Source organism: Gouania willdenowi, chromosome 19 (assembly GCF_900634775.1).
Source record: "Gouania willdenowi chromosome 19, fGouWil2.1, whole genome shotgun sequence".
NCBI lineage: Eukaryota > Metazoa > Chordata > Actinopteri > Blenniiformes > Gobiesocidae > Gouania > Gouania willdenowi.
In genome coordinates this window covers 20,435,266-20,453,706 of record NC_041062.1, presented here as the reverse complement: position 1 = coordinate 20,453,706, position 18,441 = coordinate 20,435,266, and the positions used below count along the sequence as shown (strand labels likewise).

Below are 18,441 nucleotides of genomic sequence, written 5' to 3'. Positions count from 1 at the left end.
ACTTTTAATAGTCGCACAGTAAAATTTTAGGATCTATTTGCAACCTTTCCAAGTTAATGGATTTCAGTATCAGTCACAGCAGCAGCAGCAGCAGCAGGCTCTTTTATTAGTTAAAAATGTAATTAAAAATTACCATCTGCCACTAAATTGTAGCAAAAGTATGTCACAAACACAATAATCAATAAACCACTAAAATATAGGAGAACACATTCATAAAATACAAGCAATGGATATGGGGTCATTAGGTTATTGTGAAGAAAGAAAGAAAGCTTCTATAATAATGCAAGAATACCATAGTACATAACTTACAGTTACACACACACACATACGTTGGTTAGGATGATGATGATGATCTCTGATTGGACAGAATGGCAGCAGGTCTTCTCCTCCAGCCCTGAAGTGATGATGCTCATAAATCTGTGAGTGATGTGCAATGGATGGACAGCATCTGTGTTGATGCCACGGCTGCCTGAGGAGAATGAGATTTATATATTTCACGTGTTTATAAAATTAAACAATGCTCTCATTCCTGGACTTTTGCTTTTTTTTTTCCTTTTTTTATTGAATGACACAAACTGTTGTTTTTATACACATGTTAACCATTTAACCGGAATTAAGCTGAATTTGCTGCCATTACTGCAAGACAAAATCTCTTTCTACATTGTGAATGTGGCTATCTATCTTTACTTTACATAACAACAAACACTCAACAAGATGTTCAACACATAACAACACAAACCCATTGTTTTTGATCTCTTCACAAGCCTATGGAAGAAGAAACGACAGATGCTGCCATCTAGAGGACGCCCAGAGAAATACACTTATTTGCAGACGGGCAACATTCATCTTTTTCTATAATTGTTCCTAATCCTATTGTAAACATTTTATTACAACTTTTTTATATAAACTTTCAAATTAATGTAATCATTATGAATCTCCTCAAACTATTCTGATGAATGATTTGATACAGTATATATCTAAATATTCCATAATAGTGCACTGTCATGTCTTGCTATCCTAAATACATTGAAAGGTGTTAATTACACAAAGATACTTTCACACCTCTATGATGTGTGGGCCAAACAAACTCTTGTTAAAACCTCTAATGCCCCAGCCACTTTTCTCCAAAAATCACATACCCATAACAATTTTTTTAAGCTTCTACATGACTTACTTGGCTAAAAAAAAAAATCAGCTTGAAGTAGGATCCTAAGTGGAATTTTGTAAATATATGATACTGAGTGACAATAGATCATGTTTTAAATACATGAATCTGTTGTCCACTCAAAAAAAACTTGAGATTTACATGAAATTTTAAATCAATTATCATTATCGAAGGCTGTAAAAGCAGAAATAATTGAACTAATGTATGGACATCAACTGCAGCAAGTTTGGTGATAATAATAAACAATAAACCAAATATACACATATTTGTACAAAAAAGTTCAGGCAGGAGCCCACCTTGCCAAAACTGTGCCAAAGTGATCCACAAGTTTGGAAACAAGTTTGTATCTGTAATATGTCAGTCAAACTGATTCCATTGTTAGTTTAACGTTTGACCACTAGGTGTTGCAATTTGACTTGAAATGAACACATACCCATTTTTATTTTCTTTGGTGCCACACGCAATGTTATTTTTGATTCCACTCTTTGGTGGCGTTACGCATGGCTCTAGTTCAACAATGCATTGACCAATCAGAATGTTTGACACAGTGTTTTAAAGCTCAGAGCCTGTAGAAATTGATGATATCAAACACTATAGAGGGGGTCTTTAGCCCTGGCCAATCAGAGCTGGGTAAAGGAGGGACCGGCCATTTTACGCACGAGCGCTATGTGCTTATTGGACTTATTCCTCGACTGATGCTCAGATGCATGTAGTGGCAGTATTTGTCTGACTGCACAATTTGGATTTATCAAAATGTAGAGTTTAATGCAACTTTTGATAAGAAACAACAAAGGTAAGACACAATATGTCATCATTGCTGACTTTTTCCGCAATGTTTTGGTACGTAACCTACCCGACCTGAATATCAATTGATTCAGCTTGGCCTGTAGTTTCACGTAGTTATAGAGCTCTGTTTTGATTTTGTGACTCACAGCAGTGGAAAATGACAGAGTTTGCTGAGTTGTCGACTTTTCCCTCTTTGAACATAATGGTGTGTGTGCTTCAGATTACGGAGAGATATAGAATGTGTGATTTAATTGATTCTTTACAACTTTAAGACCCGTGAGAGTCACGGAAGCTGGAGATGCCCCCGCCGGCGGGTCCGTTGGGGCTGAAGACCTTGTGTGGGAAAACACCAGGCTCTGTTCCTCATTTCTGATTTTAAAATAATAAATCTCACATAATAGGTAACAAAACTATAACTTCATAACGAATAAAGGTGTTTTCCGTTTTTCATTTTCTGTACCAAAGCAAAAGAGTTTGAATTTGAAAAACAAGGAGTTTTCTGTTTTTTTTATTTTGGTTTTGGAAACAAATATCAAATAATGAGTGTTTTTTTTGTTTTTCATGTTTTTGTTACATAATGAAAAACGAATGAACGAATGATAGACGGATTGGTGTTGACCCCAAGGCGGAACAGACTATCTGATAAACGATTTGAGAAGCTTCTTTTGATGAGGCAAAATCACTGTTTCACCTGCCCCAATGTTCCGTTAAATCAAAGAGCAAACTCTTACTTCTGTGCGTTTGCCATGTCATATGTTTTGTTACTATTATGACACTACAAGGGAAATTTAAAAGAAAAAAACAGCAGAGATTTTTATTTATTTTTTGTGTTTTTTTAGTGTAAAATTTTGCTTTTTAGCTGCATATTTATTTTATTTAATTGTCGATCTGTGGCTCCTGCTATGTATATTATTTATTTAGTAGGTCACAAAGAAAAAAAACTATTTTTTGTATAGAATTCTGCAAATGTACCATTGGTAATGTAAAATTTTTGTTTGGCAGATTTGCACGATGAAATAACGTTTTTATTGCCATACATTTGTGTGCTCCTTTTAAAATATGAGTACTTTAGTCAGTAGTTAGATTACCTTTGAAATAAAGTAACTAGAGTAATCATCTGATTACTTTTTGAAAAAGTAATCTGCAATCTGATTACTTTTCCAGAGTAACTTGACCATCACTCGTTAAATGTGACAAATTAACCTCCTGTCCGAGGTTTATCAGTCCAGTGCCTTATCCCAGCAGACCTAGTGACCCTGTACAGGAATACATGGTTACAGATGATTATTTTATTCCAGACAAACACTATGAATACATCTGTACACTGTATACGCACCCCTAGACCTCATGTAGTAGGATAATGTGAATATCCAAAACAAATACTCAAGCACTTACAATGTCATCCCTAATGGTAAAAAGCAAGGCTAGCTTAGCCTTGCCCAGGATAAGCAAAAAGTTACATGATGACCCTGCCCAAAACCAAACAGGAAGTCAGCCATCTTGGGTCAAAGGTCAAAAATGGAGAAACGCATTTGCGCACACTAGTCTGAGGGGCTTCCTCCAATTTGTTTTAAACTCGGCCAGAACACTTAGGACCCACGGAAGATTAAAAATTATTAAAGGAATTTGCGTTTCTCAAACGGTGTGGTCGTGGTACCGCCGCAAAGTAGCAATTTCAAAAAACCCCATAACTCTGACACAAAGTTCAATCAGCCTCAAATTTCACACAAATGACATTTCCCCAAGCCTATTCATGACTACATTAAAACATTTCCCATCATGCCATGCGTTTTTGACTGGCACTTGTTACGGTCTCGTTTACTGTGAGCAACGTTAACACACCATAATAGAAAAATCTATATAACTCTCTAATTCAAAGTTCAAATGGCCTCATATTTGATAGACATGATGGTTGTGCATCCCCAAACAAGGTGAAAATATCCCATCATGCCTTGCATTCTCAGTTGGCGCCACCTTTAGTGAAGTCCAACGCTAACAGCTCTCGAGGAAAGACGATATGTCGTGTTGACCTCAAAATAGTGTTGCATGAACCTAGACAGATGGGAGCAGGTTGCTGAATACAAAAAAACAGCCTGTGTTCAGTGGGAGGGGCTTATAGTTTCACTGAAAAATGCTCCGCCATTTTCCTCACCATCACATTTTATGCTGTATCTTGGCTATTTTTCAATGGATTAGCATCAAATTCACTGACCAGACTCTGATGCACTGCAAAACTCTCTAAAAGGCAAACATACACATTGGTAAATAATTACACGATCACTTCCTGTTTTTTCACATTGGTCTGTGTGTGTGTGTGCATCAGTTGCCATGGTTTTGGCTGCAGTCAATTTTAAAATCCCAATAACTGACACACAAAGTTCGATCTGCCTCAAATTTCCCACAAACCTATTCATGACTGCATTGAAACATTTCCCACCATGCCTTGAGTTCTCCACTGGTGCCATTTTTCTCGCCATCACATTCAAAATGCTATATCTTGGCAATTTTTTGATGAATTTGCATCAAATTCGCTCAGATTGATTTTTAACTGGTTTTACTAGTTTTTCCTTTCATACTGGGTTTTTAATACATACTACTGTGTAAAATGGCCTTCAAACTGCTTTTACTGGTCATACTTTTCCTGTTCTACTGCAATATAAATTTTAAATATTGCTAAGCTAATGGTAATGTTTGCCTAATGCTAATGCTAGGTAAATGCTATTCCTCGGTCAAAGCTAATGCCAGGTTATTGTTAATGCTAGGCTAATGCTAATGTTAGCCCAATCCTAATGCTAGCTAAGTTAATGTTAATGCTAGGAATATGCTAATGCTAAGCTATTGCTAGCTAATGCTAATGTTAGGCTAATGCTATTGCTAGGTTAATGTTTTTGCAAGGCTTATGCTAATGCTAAAATCTTTTAAAGGCAATATCTCAGCTGTTTTTCCACCAATTTGCACCAAATTATGTGACCTTAGGTTACAGACCCTGGCCACTTTCATGCCGCTTGCGGCTTTTATTTTGATTGTGTTTTATCCTTCTTAATTATTGCTGTTGTTTTCTCCTAGTGTTCCCTCAGTGGGAGCCCTCTGCACTGGGAGCTGTGATGGATCGTGGCCGTGGTGGTGCTTTCTCATGGGCCAGTGCTGGTGAAGGACACCTGCCTTTTTGCTGCACTGGGGGCCCTGTGTCATCGTCCTGTGGCCCCAGTCTATGATCAGCTGCTGGTGCAGATGGCCCCAAGTGATGCTGTCCTCCCTCCAAGATCCTTTGTACCAGCCGGGTATCATGTGCCATTGTCCTTATCTTAATTCTATGTGTTTGTGTGTGTGGGTTTACATGATGTTGTTGGGGTTTCTTGTGGATTGTATTTTTTATTCAATGTAAGGTTTTAATTATGTAAAGCATGTGAATTATATTCTATATATGAAAAGTGTTCTATAAATAAAGTTTGATGATTTGTTTTGATTTCACAAGTTCTCTCTGACTAGATGTTCTCAGCCAAGCCTGAGTCCTTGACTCCAGCAGCGAGGACAGAGAAGAGGACAGGGGGGTAGCAGAGAGCGGAGCACCAGGGCCACCCTGGGGATGGGGTGGGCCAACACCACCTCCTTCCTCTTCCTGTTCACCGTCTGCATGATCTCATTGGCCAGGACTGAAGGGCGCACACCGTGGGACAGCTGGCCTGCTATGACTGACACACACACATTTTGGGATTTTAAAAAAAATATTCAAAGAGAGAAGGAAGGAAGATCGTGTTCCTGATTCACTCACATTCCCTCAGTAAGCTGGCTCTGTGGCCAGGCTCTTTCATATGAGCAGGTGGAGGTTGCTCAGCACAAGCGTTGATGAAGGTGTGACTGATGGTGCTGACAACAAGGCCGTATTCCTGCACCTCAGCCCTAAGGCAGTCGAAGAAGGCCTGTGCTGCATGTTTAGATGCTGCATCTGAAGCGACAAAAAACACACACACACACACCAGGGTTGGGCTCAATAACATTTTTTAATTACAATTATGTTTTCAACTACCCATGTTCAATTACAATGCAATTACATTACAGTGACCAGTATTTTTTCCAATTACAATTATTATACAATTATTTTGTACCCTCAGAAAGTCAATTACAATTAATCACAATTACTGAGCCTGAAATAAATAACCTAATAAAAATGTACCTTCCTCTTGTGTTAGCTTTCTGTTAGCATCTCTTATGACAACAGGTCCTAAATCAGCTGTAAAATACATCAATAACAAATATCTTATCATCCAATTTTTTTCCTTGTTAGGCTTCCTGATCAATGGAAAAATTGGTTTTAATATTTTTGGAGTGGATGTCTGAGCCTTCTTTGTGTCAGTATACCCTTGATTTAAAATATTTAAAAGGTAAAATGTGGGAAAACTTACATATACTTACATATTTGAATAATTGTTAACTACACACTGTATGTGTAGAACTGTAACATGGTTCCCCAGTTTTGCGTTAATATATAATATATTGTTTTTTTAATAGAATTTCCATGTCAAATATCTAAACTCAATTACAAAATCATGGTGATTACGACAGCAACAGATTTTTAAAATGACATTTACAATTAAAAGCACGACATATTTTAAATTAATGATCAATTACGCAATTACAATTATAATTGCCCTCGACCCTGACACACACACACACACACACACACACAGCCCCTGAAGATCAATCCAATCGTTACTCAGCATAGAATACTCTCATTGTTCTGAATAGAAGCCTACAACATGTTGTACATGCTGTACTTGTGTGTGTATGAGGTTAATTATAACTATAACTAAAAATATGACATAATTATAATTGTAAGTGAAATAATTTGTTGCTGTTGTAATAATAATTGAATTGTAATTGAGTTCAGGTAATTGACTTTGTAATTGTAAAATTCTATAAAAACTGTCATTTACAATTTATTTTAACGCAAACCTGTGGAACCATTTTTGAGTTCTATAGCTTACACATGCGTAGTTAACAATTAATAAAATATCTTTCATATCAAGTTTACCTTGAAGATCATTTTACCATTAAAAACTAAGAAATAAAATAAAAGATTTAAATCTATTGCTATACCGACAGAAAAACGATTCAGACGCCCACACCAAAAATATTAATACCAATATTTTCATGAATAAGGAAGTCTAACAAGGTAACCAACAGATGATGAGCAAATTGGATGATACATAGTATTTTATAGTGTATTTTACAGCTGATTTAAGACATGGTTCAAATTATCCCAGGGGGAAATGACTGGTGTTACAGAGGTTGGAGAAATATTACAAATAAAAAGAATAAACACTAAACAGAGAAAAAAAAAAAAAGAATGATAAAAATGTGCAGAATTATGTAAAAAAAATCTGTTAATTATATAATGATGAAATACAAGTCCACACCGTACTGTAGAAAACAATAAAACAAGATCAAATAATAATGATATTATAAGAGATGCTAACAGAAAGCTAACACAAGAGGAAGGTTATGTTTTATGGGCTTATTTATTAAAGGCTCAGTAATTGTGATTAGTTGTAATTGAACTTAGAATGTAATTGTAATTGAAAAATACTGCCCACCTTAACCATAACTGAGTTGTAACTGAACATAGATAATTAAAGACGTAATTGTAATTGTGTGTGCAAACCTTCTACATTCTAGTGCTCCTGATGAAAGCATGACTTACAGGAGCTCCTGAATGGGACAGCGAGTCTTCCCTGGATGCTGTTGATCAGTATAATGTGTCCTGATCTTCTGGAGATCATTGATGGAAGGACGCCTGGAGCACATTGGACATAGACTTTAAAACCCAGAGACCGGCAGCAGATCACTACTTGTTGTCAATCCAAAGAGGAAGAGGCCAGGGTTGGGGTCAATTACAATTTTTCAATTTTTAGTTACAAATACATTTTCAATTACCCATGTTCAGGTCAAATTTGATTATGATTACAGTTACCAGCATTTTATTCAAATTCAAATTAAATTATTATTATTTTTTTTATCTTCAGAACGTCAATTACAATTGACATTGACAATAGCATTAGCAATCTTAGATGAGTGCTATTGCTAACCCTAAGCTAATGCTAACACTAGGCTAATACAATTGCTAAGCTTATGCGATTGCTAGGCTAATACGATTGCTAGGCTAATGCTAATGATAGGCTAATGCTATTGCTAGGTTAATGTTAATGCTTGGCTAATGCTAACGTTAGACTAATGCGATTGCTAAGATAATGCGATTGCTAGGCTATTGCGATTGCTAGGCTAATGTTAACACTAGGCTAATGCTAACACTAGGCTAATATGATTGCTAAGCTAATATGATTACTAGGCTAATGCGATTGATAGATTAATACTAATGCTAGGATAAAGCGATTGTTTAGCTAATGCAATTGCTAGGCTAATACTAACACTAGGCTAATGCTAACCTTAGGCTAATGCTAACACTAGGTTAAGGCTAACCCTAGGCTAATGCTAACACTAGGCTAATACAATTGCTAAGCTAATGCGATTGCTAGGCTAATGCGATTGTTAGGTTCATGCTAACGCTAAGTTAATGCGATTGCTAGACTAATGCTAATGCTAGGCTGTGCGACACGGGCCAGCACCTGCATCCTCACTTGCATTTTCTTCAGGAAATGCAAATATTCTAGTTGTAATTAATTTTCAATTACACAACTATAATTATAATTAACCCCAACCCTGGGAGAGTCTCTGTAAAACCTTTGGCTAAAGTGCTTGGACCAAAGTAGTTGATGTCCATGATGTTTCTGTCCTCCTCCAGGGAGATGCTCTGAACTGGAGCTTTAAGCTTCATGCTGCTGTTGAGGATCAGTACGTCCACACAGCCGTAACAATCCGTCACCTCGGCAACCACGTCCTCCATGCTGGCCATGTCACTGAAGTCCACGATCACCAGCTTTGGAGCAAAGGTCTACACAGGGATACGTTTAATGTACAAGTCGATCTGGTTCAGGCAACTTCTGACTGGGAGAACTGGCTCACTGTAATTGCCGTTTGCAAAGAATGGGACTAAAAAGTATTAGTAGTCAGATGTGAAAGTAATGGATTACAAGTAAATACATTACTGTATTTGAGTTGCTTTTATGGGTATGGGTAAATAAGTAATTTTACTTGTACCTAAGTACATTCTAAAAGACATAAAGTAATTCATTACATTTCTACACCCAATCGTTACTGAGTAAATTATTCTTTTTTGTGATTATTTTTTTAATATCCGTTTCATGGTTTCAAATTGAACATACGTTCTTAGTTGTGCCATTTCTGATCAAAGCCCAGCCACTTTCTTGAGTATAGGTTGTAGTTTCTACCTATATTGTTACCCACATGGCACATTTGGAATGGCACTGCTTTAGAGTTCATAAATGTAGCTATACTTCATTAACAATTGAATTTATTGTTGTTATTTTATTTATTTATTTATTTAAATTATACATTTCCAACTGTACAAGATTTGGTCTCTTCCTTTTTAAGTTCATACATGAGATGTTTACTGTATGCAAGGGAACCGTGGCAAGATTTATTACCAAAAATAAAAGTGGGGGGTGAAATTATCGTAACTTTTACTTTGAGTACTATTTAATTGAGCTACTTTTAACTTGTACTTGAGTATTTTATGTATAACTTACTTGTACTACACTAGTAAAGTGTATATATATATATATATATATATATATATATAGCTGTAGCTAGAAGCGCTAGCGCTATAATGCTAGGTTTCTTTCCCTTTAAATAAGCCCAAAAGAAAAGTCCTTGCTTGAGTGCAGTTTCCTCCTGCAAGACCTTAATTCAAAAGAAAAAGGCGAATCAGCAATGCTTTAGCATTATTCCCAATAAAAAGAACCTGTAGCTTACAGCAACGTGCACTTGTTGTACACATCTGCTGTGGATTGTGTACGTTTGACTCTTCGGGGACAGTGTTGTCTGTCAGGATGTCCTGCTATTGTGCGGAGCAGAGGAAATGCTTATCTGGGAGTTGGTGACAGAACGGATTTTGTTAAAAAAAAAAAAAAAAACAAGGACAGCATCTGATCCTTACCCTTCAACTCAAGAGTCATGTGACTGATTTTTCTGTTTGTTAACCTGAGGGAATTTTCTTATCGTAAATCCACACACTTGAGTTTGTGTGTTTTGTAGCAGGCTAGAGAAAGTTTTATTAGTAAGTGCTGTGACTCAGCAGCATTACATCATGTTAAGAGTAATAAGACTAATGGCTTTATTTTGGAAAGGTTTACTCAGTTGAGGGGTGTGATGTTAAAGTGAAAATAAACAGCGTGTCCTCACCTCCCCGGGGTCAGTGTCTGTAGTCAGTGAGTCATACAGAGACTCCAGTTTATCCCAGCATGTCCCACAGAGGATCAGCCTGGCACCACCTCGATGGAAGAGCTGGGCACACTCTGATCAATAACAAGCATTGGGATATCATTATTATAATATTATGCACAAAATGACTCCAAACAATATACAAAAGAACAATAGAAATACACAAATTACTAAAAAGAAACAAATAACAAAACAATATATAAAATGTTAATAAAAATACACAAAATGACACATAACACACATACAAAAAAGAAAAACACACAAAATGAATTGAAAAACAACAAAATGACATAAAAATACACAAAATGTCACCAAAAACTTAAAAATGTACTGTTAATGCTCAGACTGGTCATTATTCTAAACATGAATGTTGCGAATGTGACCCTCAGATCAGATACAATCCCATTGTTGTGGCCCCATAGTTGCCCGTCCGTCAGCTCTACCACTAAACATGTTGGTTGATGAATATTTGAACAAAAATAGGAAACAACAAACCAAAACCTCTTGTGCCTGTACTACGAAGCTGGATACGTATAGCTGGGATATATTGTATCTCCATTAGCAGTCTTCACCTAACCAAACATTCTCCGTCACAGAGCAGCTGTACTACAAAGCAGGATATAAACACGTTCACTTAAGACAGGTGATTTCAGACAGAATATGCGCCTCTGTGACAGGGGCGGAGATTGCGGCGTCAGACCAATCACAAACACAGATAAATGTGTAGAATGTGTATGAAGAATTAAAATCCATAATTCAGACCATGATCAACACTGTTGCTGCAGAAAAAGCAGGGAGAAAAGAACACAGGCAGAAAGCTGCTGACACTGTTATTATGTAAAAGCATGAGATTATACAATATTAATCCATGGGATGATAAACGAACAGCATTTTGATCAGTTCCACTTTATTACAGCACAGGTGTGTTTCTATTCAGGTAGTCCTCCTCAATTTAGCACACACACACTGGGATGAGAGCACATTGTTTCATTGTAGTACTGTATGTTCTGCTGACAGCGTCACTATAGAGTATTTATGAATGAGCGAAAGAATGAATGACTTGATCCGTCCACGATACGGAGAGTGTCCGACACAGGTTTTATCAGCTGACTGTAGATCAGTCAATCAGATGTAAATCTATAAATTTCCTAAAGGAAGTCATCAGTAAATGAAAGGATTGCATTTATCATTAAAAATCTTTATTTCCTAAACACAGCTGCCAGATCTGAACCAACCAGGATCTTCTAACAATGGACAGGTTGTTTTCCAAGAGAATTGATTGGTCAGGTGGCGGGACATTGGTACTCGCTCAGATCTTATCCAACCGATCTGGTTAGGTGTTCAGCCTAAGTCAGTGGTTCTCAAACTTTTTTGGCTCAAGTCCCCCCTTTCTCAGAATACCAGAAATGCTGATAACATTTTTAAATATTGTCATTTTGTAAGTAAGTGGAGTTAAACAGTATTTAGTGCAGTGGTTCCCAACCTTTTTTGGATAGTGACCCCATTTTGATATCAAAAAATTCAGGTGGCCCCAAAGACATTTTTTCTTCTAGAATTAGTTTTTGATTCTGTTTGTTTTACTGTTACAAATAAAAAGTAGCCAGGATTAGCGACAAGTTGCAGCAGCTCAGATATATTAGTAATGCATTTTATTTTAAATACATTCATTTTTCAGAATGTGAAAGTATAGAATACAGTTAAGATTGTGTGTTGTTTTAAATGTAAAGAATATGCTTGATCAGTATTATTTTATATCAATTACTAGATATTTCAGGCGACCCCATTTAAATTTCAGACAACCCCAGATAGAATCACGACCCCAAGGTTGAAAAACACTGATTTAGTGCCTCCAGAATAGATTAATTTCTATAGTTTTTATCATTTCCGGTCATCTCACGCTTGGTGTGGGACCAAGACTGACCGTTGTATCATCAGTTCATGTTCTAATCAATATAATTTCCATCATAATTATTATGATTATCATTTTTAACTGAAACTAAACATAAAACCCATATTTTTCTTGTTCACATTTGTTCATTTTCCACTTTCAGTGCCATCGCGTACCCCTAGGGTACGTACCCCCATTTCAGAAACACTGGCCTAAGTTACCATGGTGATTTAGTCTGATGTCGTAGTAGTGTGACGATATCTCGATACAGCGTTATCTCACAATATTTTTTTGCACGATCGATTATCGATATGCTTGCACTAAGTATCAATTATATTTATATATATATATATATATATATATATATATATATATATATTTTTTTTTTTTTTTTTTTTTTTTTTTTTTTTTTATCAAAACCTTTTCTGCTTTTTCACTAAAATGTACAGGTACATCTTCCCAGAAATTTTGTCACCGTTTGTTGAAGGAACCAACATATTGTTTACTGGAATATTGCACTATAATGGTGTCACTGGTAAGAAAGCACTATTGGAGATACTTATTCGTTTACATTGGTATGTTGACACTTATTTACAGAAATGTTGCACTAAAATAGTGTCACTGTTCATAGGACACTTTTTCAATTTATTGTCTTTCAGAGATTTAAAATAAAAATTGTATTTTTTTCACTTCATCTTTTTTTTTCTTGTTATGTCATAGATTATTGTAGATTGATTTCTCACCAATATATCGCTAATCACAGTATCACCATATCATGAGATAATCGTTATTGTGAGCTTTGTATCGCGTATTGTGTATCGTGTATTGTGAGGTACCCAGAGGTTCCCACCCCTAGTAAGACGTTAACCAGCGTCATAGTACATTACACAATAATGAATCCCAGAAGTTAGCGCGATAAGAGGAAATCCAGCTTTGTAATACAGGCCCCTTAGTAACATAAATATATAACAATATTTAAGAAGAACAGGCCTCTGTTGAACATGTTGTCTCAATAAAAGCTATTCATAAATAGCATAAACCACCGTAGCTACAGGCTGAGAACAAGGAGATATCAAATAAATGTGAAGAAAATAAATATGCCTTAATATCCATGACAAAAACTAAAGCAGTGATTGACAGCAGGGACATTTACCAGCACCCACTCCTGACACAGCATCAGTAATCACCACCACTTTGTTGCGGACCAGTGTCTTGGACATAAATGACATGACCTGATTGTAGATGTAGTACAGCCCTGCTGCCATGACGATCAGCATGGGTAACACCATCACAGAAGGCAGGGCCATCTTCTGTAGGAGAAAAACAAATGCAGGAAGTAGTCAAAGAAGAGGCCCTGCTGCACAGGAAAGAGTCACAAAGTGTTGATCTGGTTTCGATGCTGATTAAATCATGTGCAGTGAAGGGATTTTCCTAAACTAAGATGTTCCTATTCAATGGAAACAGTCTCTGATGTGTTAGAGGTTAATAATGGTGAATAATAGCAGAGGTGAACAAACACCTCAAGCTGTGAGCAGCTCTGTGTATCATATCATATACAGTATCATATGTCTGTTCCTGTCTTACACTGGGAAGACAACAGAGAGAAATATAGGTCAGGCCCACCCACCAACTGATTTTACAGTTGCAGTTCAACGCTTGTAGACAGGGTTGGGGGTCAATTATAATTGTGTAATTGATCATTAATTATAATAATGGAATAATTATAACTTTGATTGTAATAAAAAAAAATACTGTTGCTGTGGTAATCATAATAAAATTGTTATTGAGTTTAGATAATTGACTTTGTAATTGTAATTGCCATGAAAATTGTATAAGAATTATACTTAGGGTGCATAAGACTATATGTAATGCACCTTGTTTTTATTATTATTATTATTATTATTATTATTATTATTATTATTATTATTATTATTATTATTATTTTACTGATGGCAAATTGATCACATATTTGAGGGCCTAAACATGAACACATATTAGGACTGGCGAAAAATTTGATATTTTGGGGGAATTGCACATGTGCATGGCAAAATGACTCAATGGCGCCCCCTTGAAAATTGTATTTGCTCCCAGCTGGCACTGATGACATCATCACTGTGGCTGCAAAATTCTGACATCACTCTCTACAGTGATGATGTCAGAATTCTACAGTGTACTGAAGAACTGTTACTTCAGTACACTGAGGATTTCCCTGATCTGGGTTAGTACTGTTATTTCTTTCTACCACACGACCACAGACACACATTCCCAAAGACTACACAATGTAACCTTATTGTCTAACATCTGTTTTATACCCACACAGAAACAAATCAAGCACCTCCAGTTATAGTTTAACTCGACCGTCATTCATAGTCATAGCGCCACCTATTGGTAAAAGGAAATCAAAGGTATTATATTTGCACAGAACATTACAAGAAAATGTATTATATAATCCTTGAAAATGGTCAATTACTTCTCAACACTTTAAAATTTCTGCCACACCCCGACATGCAACACAGCGCTACGTGTGACACTTCCCGACATGTGTGTTCCCCGTTCATCGCTGCTTGCAACTTTAATTAAAATTATTATTTTATGCAAAACTGGGGAACTGTGTTACAGTTCTACGCAGATGTAGTTAACAATGACACTTTCTCACATTTTATCATTTAAAAAATTTGAAATTAAGGGGTATACTGACACAAAAAAGGCTGAGATGCCCACACCAAAAATATTAAAACCAATATTTTCATTGATTAGGAAGCCTAACAAGGTAATCAATAGATAGGAAAGAAATTAGATATAGATTCGTTTTTAGTGTATTTTACAACTGATTTAAGACCCGATATCATAAGAGATGCTAACAGAGAGCTAACACAAGAGAAAGGTTAACTTTTATTAGGTTATTTATTTCAAGCTCAGTAATTGTGATTAATTGTCATTGAAATTTAGTAACTGAGAATGTAATTATAATTGACTTTCTGAGGATTCAAAATAATTGTAATTACTTGTACTTTTTGCGTATGTTTCTAAATCAGTAATTTTACTTGTACTTAAGTACGTTTTAAAAGAAGTAAAGTAATTTGTTCCATTTCTACACCTAACCGTTACTGAATATTATTTTTTTGTTTTGAAATGATCTACGGACATTGTCAAACTACATAAAATTGAAATGACCAGACAACAATCAAATGCATCACATCAAAGCCGACCAATCAGATTAAAAGTAATGCACTGCACCAACACAACATTAAATGTTGGTTATTTTCTCAATATTCATAAATGTAGCTATACTTAGAGCCTGAGGATTTTATTTTTTTTTTTTAATTTTGAATTGAATTTATTGATTTTATTTTATTTTAAAGATGATTGTACATTTTGACAAACCTTTTATTTTATACAGATGCCTTTGTGGAAAATAAATGAAGTTCCAATTGTGTAAGATTTGGTCTCTTTCTTTTGAAGTTTATACATGAGATGTTTACTGTATGCAAGGGAACCGTGGCAACGATTTATTACCAAAAATAAACGTAGGGGGTGAAAGTAGCTAGTAACTTTTACTTTGAGTACTATCTGAGTTACTTTTTACTTGTACTTGAGTATTTTATGTATGACTTACTTGTACTTGTACTCGAGTACAATTTCAATCAAGTAACAGTATTTGTACTTGAGTAGAATATATCAGTCCTTTTTACACCTCTTTTATAAATAAAAAAAAAAAATGTACATGATTGTAAAATATAACAACATGTTTCTATCAGTTAAAAGAAGTTTGTGACTAGTAAAATAGGAACTTAGAGGAATGTAGTTCCTCAATTATGATTTACAGTTAAATGTTTCAGAAGTCGTCATTTGAAAATGAAACAACTGCATGAACTATAATATTTGCATTTCCTGAAGAAAATGCAAGTGAGAGTGCAGGTGCTGGCCTATGCCGCACTGTATTAGCTTAACATTAACATGAGCTAGCATTAGTATTAGCTAGCATTAGCAATAGCCTATTGTTAGCATTGGGCTAGCAATAATCTAGCATTAGCATTAGCCTATTGTTAGCATTGGGCTAGCAATAGCCTAGCGTTAGCATTTACCTAGTGTTAGCAATGGGCTAGCAATAGCCTAGTGTTAACATTGGCCTAGCAATAATCTAGCATTAGCATTAGCCTAGCGTTAGCATTGACCTGGTGTTAGCATTGGGCTAGCAATAGCCTAGTGTTAGCATTGGGCTAGCAATAGCCTAGTGTTAGCATTTGCCTAGAAATAGCAAAGACATAGCATTAGCATTCACCTAGCAATGGCAATAACCTAGCAAGAGCTTAGCATTAGCAATAAGGTTAAAAAAGGTAAAATGGTTTGAAAAGGTTGAAAAAAGTTGAAAAAGTTGAAATTTCCAATAGACTTGAATGCATCTTCACTAATTAAGAAAAATAAAGCGTTGAAACGTATTTCCTACTTTTTTTTAGTTAATGCTTGTCATCCTTTATTAATATATCCCTCATGGTTTAGAAAGATTGGTGATCCCTGATTTAGAGCATGAATGTGTTCCATCAACTGCAATCAATTTTATTTTTAACTCCAATTACAAGCCAATGAAATATTAGGCCCCATTGATTTAAAACTCCAAATAAGGCACCAACCAGCAGAGGCCTTTAGCCCTGATCTCTGGAAGCTTTTCTGGGTCAGAGTTTGTAACCAACTCAAGCTTTTATTTTGAAATTGGTCATGCAACAGCATCAATGTCCTCCTCTCACTCCATAGGTAAAAAAAAAACAACAGAGTATGATTTCTGAGTTTGATCTGCTTGTCGTGTAAGGTTAATGGTTTAGAACAGCTAAATATATTCTAGCAGTCACGTCCACAGAATGGTGTCGTCATTGGATACCCAGAGTGGAGCAACAGGGACACTGGCCTGCATTCATTAGCTGTGTTTGACCTCCTTTTTTACTTTGCTCAAACACATTTTTAAAAGATTCTAATCCACATTAAAACTTGTGACTGTCACAGAAGTCATGCTCCCTGCCTCAGGTTGGACTGGCACACAGTTGCACCCAATGAACATCTATAGCACACACACAGAGAGAGACACACACACACGCACACACACGCACACACTTGTAATCTGCTTTATTATTGGTTCACTTACAGCACAGACGAGGAGCTAATCCTTCAGCAGGACAGTTGTAGGTTTAGTTAGGTAACCTCCTCCCTCTGCTCCGCTGCTCCATTCACTGGGCTTTGTTACTGGTGTGTGTCCGACCCTCTGTCCACTGGAACCTGCTGCCTATTATAGCTTCTGCTGGAGTCAGCCATTAGCACACGCTTGGCAATGAGCAGTATCTGGGGTATGTCCCCTTGTTGCCAGGACGAAGGAGAAACCACTCAAGTGAAAGTGTCAGTTTAACTTTAGGGCCCAAGCTAACTGTCTGTATCACTGATACTAGTGACCCTAAAGTAAAGGAGAAGCCCATCTTGAGTAGAGCTCGACCAATTAATTGGGCCGAATTGAGGTATCACCAATTAATTGGTTGCACTATAATATATAACTGATTTATTCACTTTTGTGTTGTGTGGAGATTATGTGGTTCTGTGCTGTGTTTTCTGCATTATTGATGGCTCTTTTAAAAGTCCCATATCATGCTATTTTTCACCCATCTCCATTTGTTCTAAGAACCCTAAAAACATAGTATTTGAAGTTTATTTTCCCAAACTCGCCTGTTTTCCAGAGTTTTAGCCTCTGAAAAGTCACTTTCTGAGCAACTCTACACAAACAGGCTGATTTGCGGCCCCACTTTTGAATATTCATGAGTGGGCGTGTCTATAGACGGGACACTGATTTCCTCCTCCCCGCACGGTGACGTAGGGCCAGAGGACGGCCCGCCCTCCTCCCACCCACTCCATAGCCGAGCTCATGCTGCTTTATAAACACGAGACAGAGTGTGGGGGCGGGGCGTTCACCGGTACTTACATAGACTGTAGAAAAGGCATACATAGCACAGTTTGAAGGACGCTGAAATGCTCACCTTTGTGGGCGTGTCTGATTACATGTCAATCATAGCAGAGAGCTTCCTGGAGGCGCGGCTTCTCCAGCTCAGTGCCTCATCAAATTTGTCATCAAAGTGGGAACGCATCATCAAATTGGAGCGAGGTGTTTGGGCTCACCCTGCAGTAAGAAAGGAGTAAATCACCCTCTAACTAGTAATTGAGGGATCAATGAAGAAAACACTTTGGGCATGTGTTTGAAGCCCTAATA

The 18,441-nt window shown here is 36.5% G+C and overlaps 1 protein-coding gene across 1 annotated transcript; it reads right to left on the bottom strand.

Annotated features, from left to right (window-relative positions):
- Positions 1-3,218: 3,218 nt before the first annotated feature.
- On the bottom strand, positions 3,219-17,507 carry dhrs7cb (dehydrogenase/reductase (SDR family) member 7Cb). The gene is given in 8 exon segments (XM_028476937.1): positions 3,219-5,505; positions 5,507-5,643; positions 5,724-5,897; positions 7,653-7,745; positions 8,690-8,900; positions 10,271-10,383; positions 13,351-13,507; positions 17,335-17,507. Coding segments are annotated over 7 exon segments (951 nt in total). The 5' UTR covers positions 13,505-13,507; positions 17,335-17,507; the 3' UTR covers positions 3,219-5,436.
- Between the last annotated feature and the right edge of the window lie 934 nt (positions 17,508-18,441).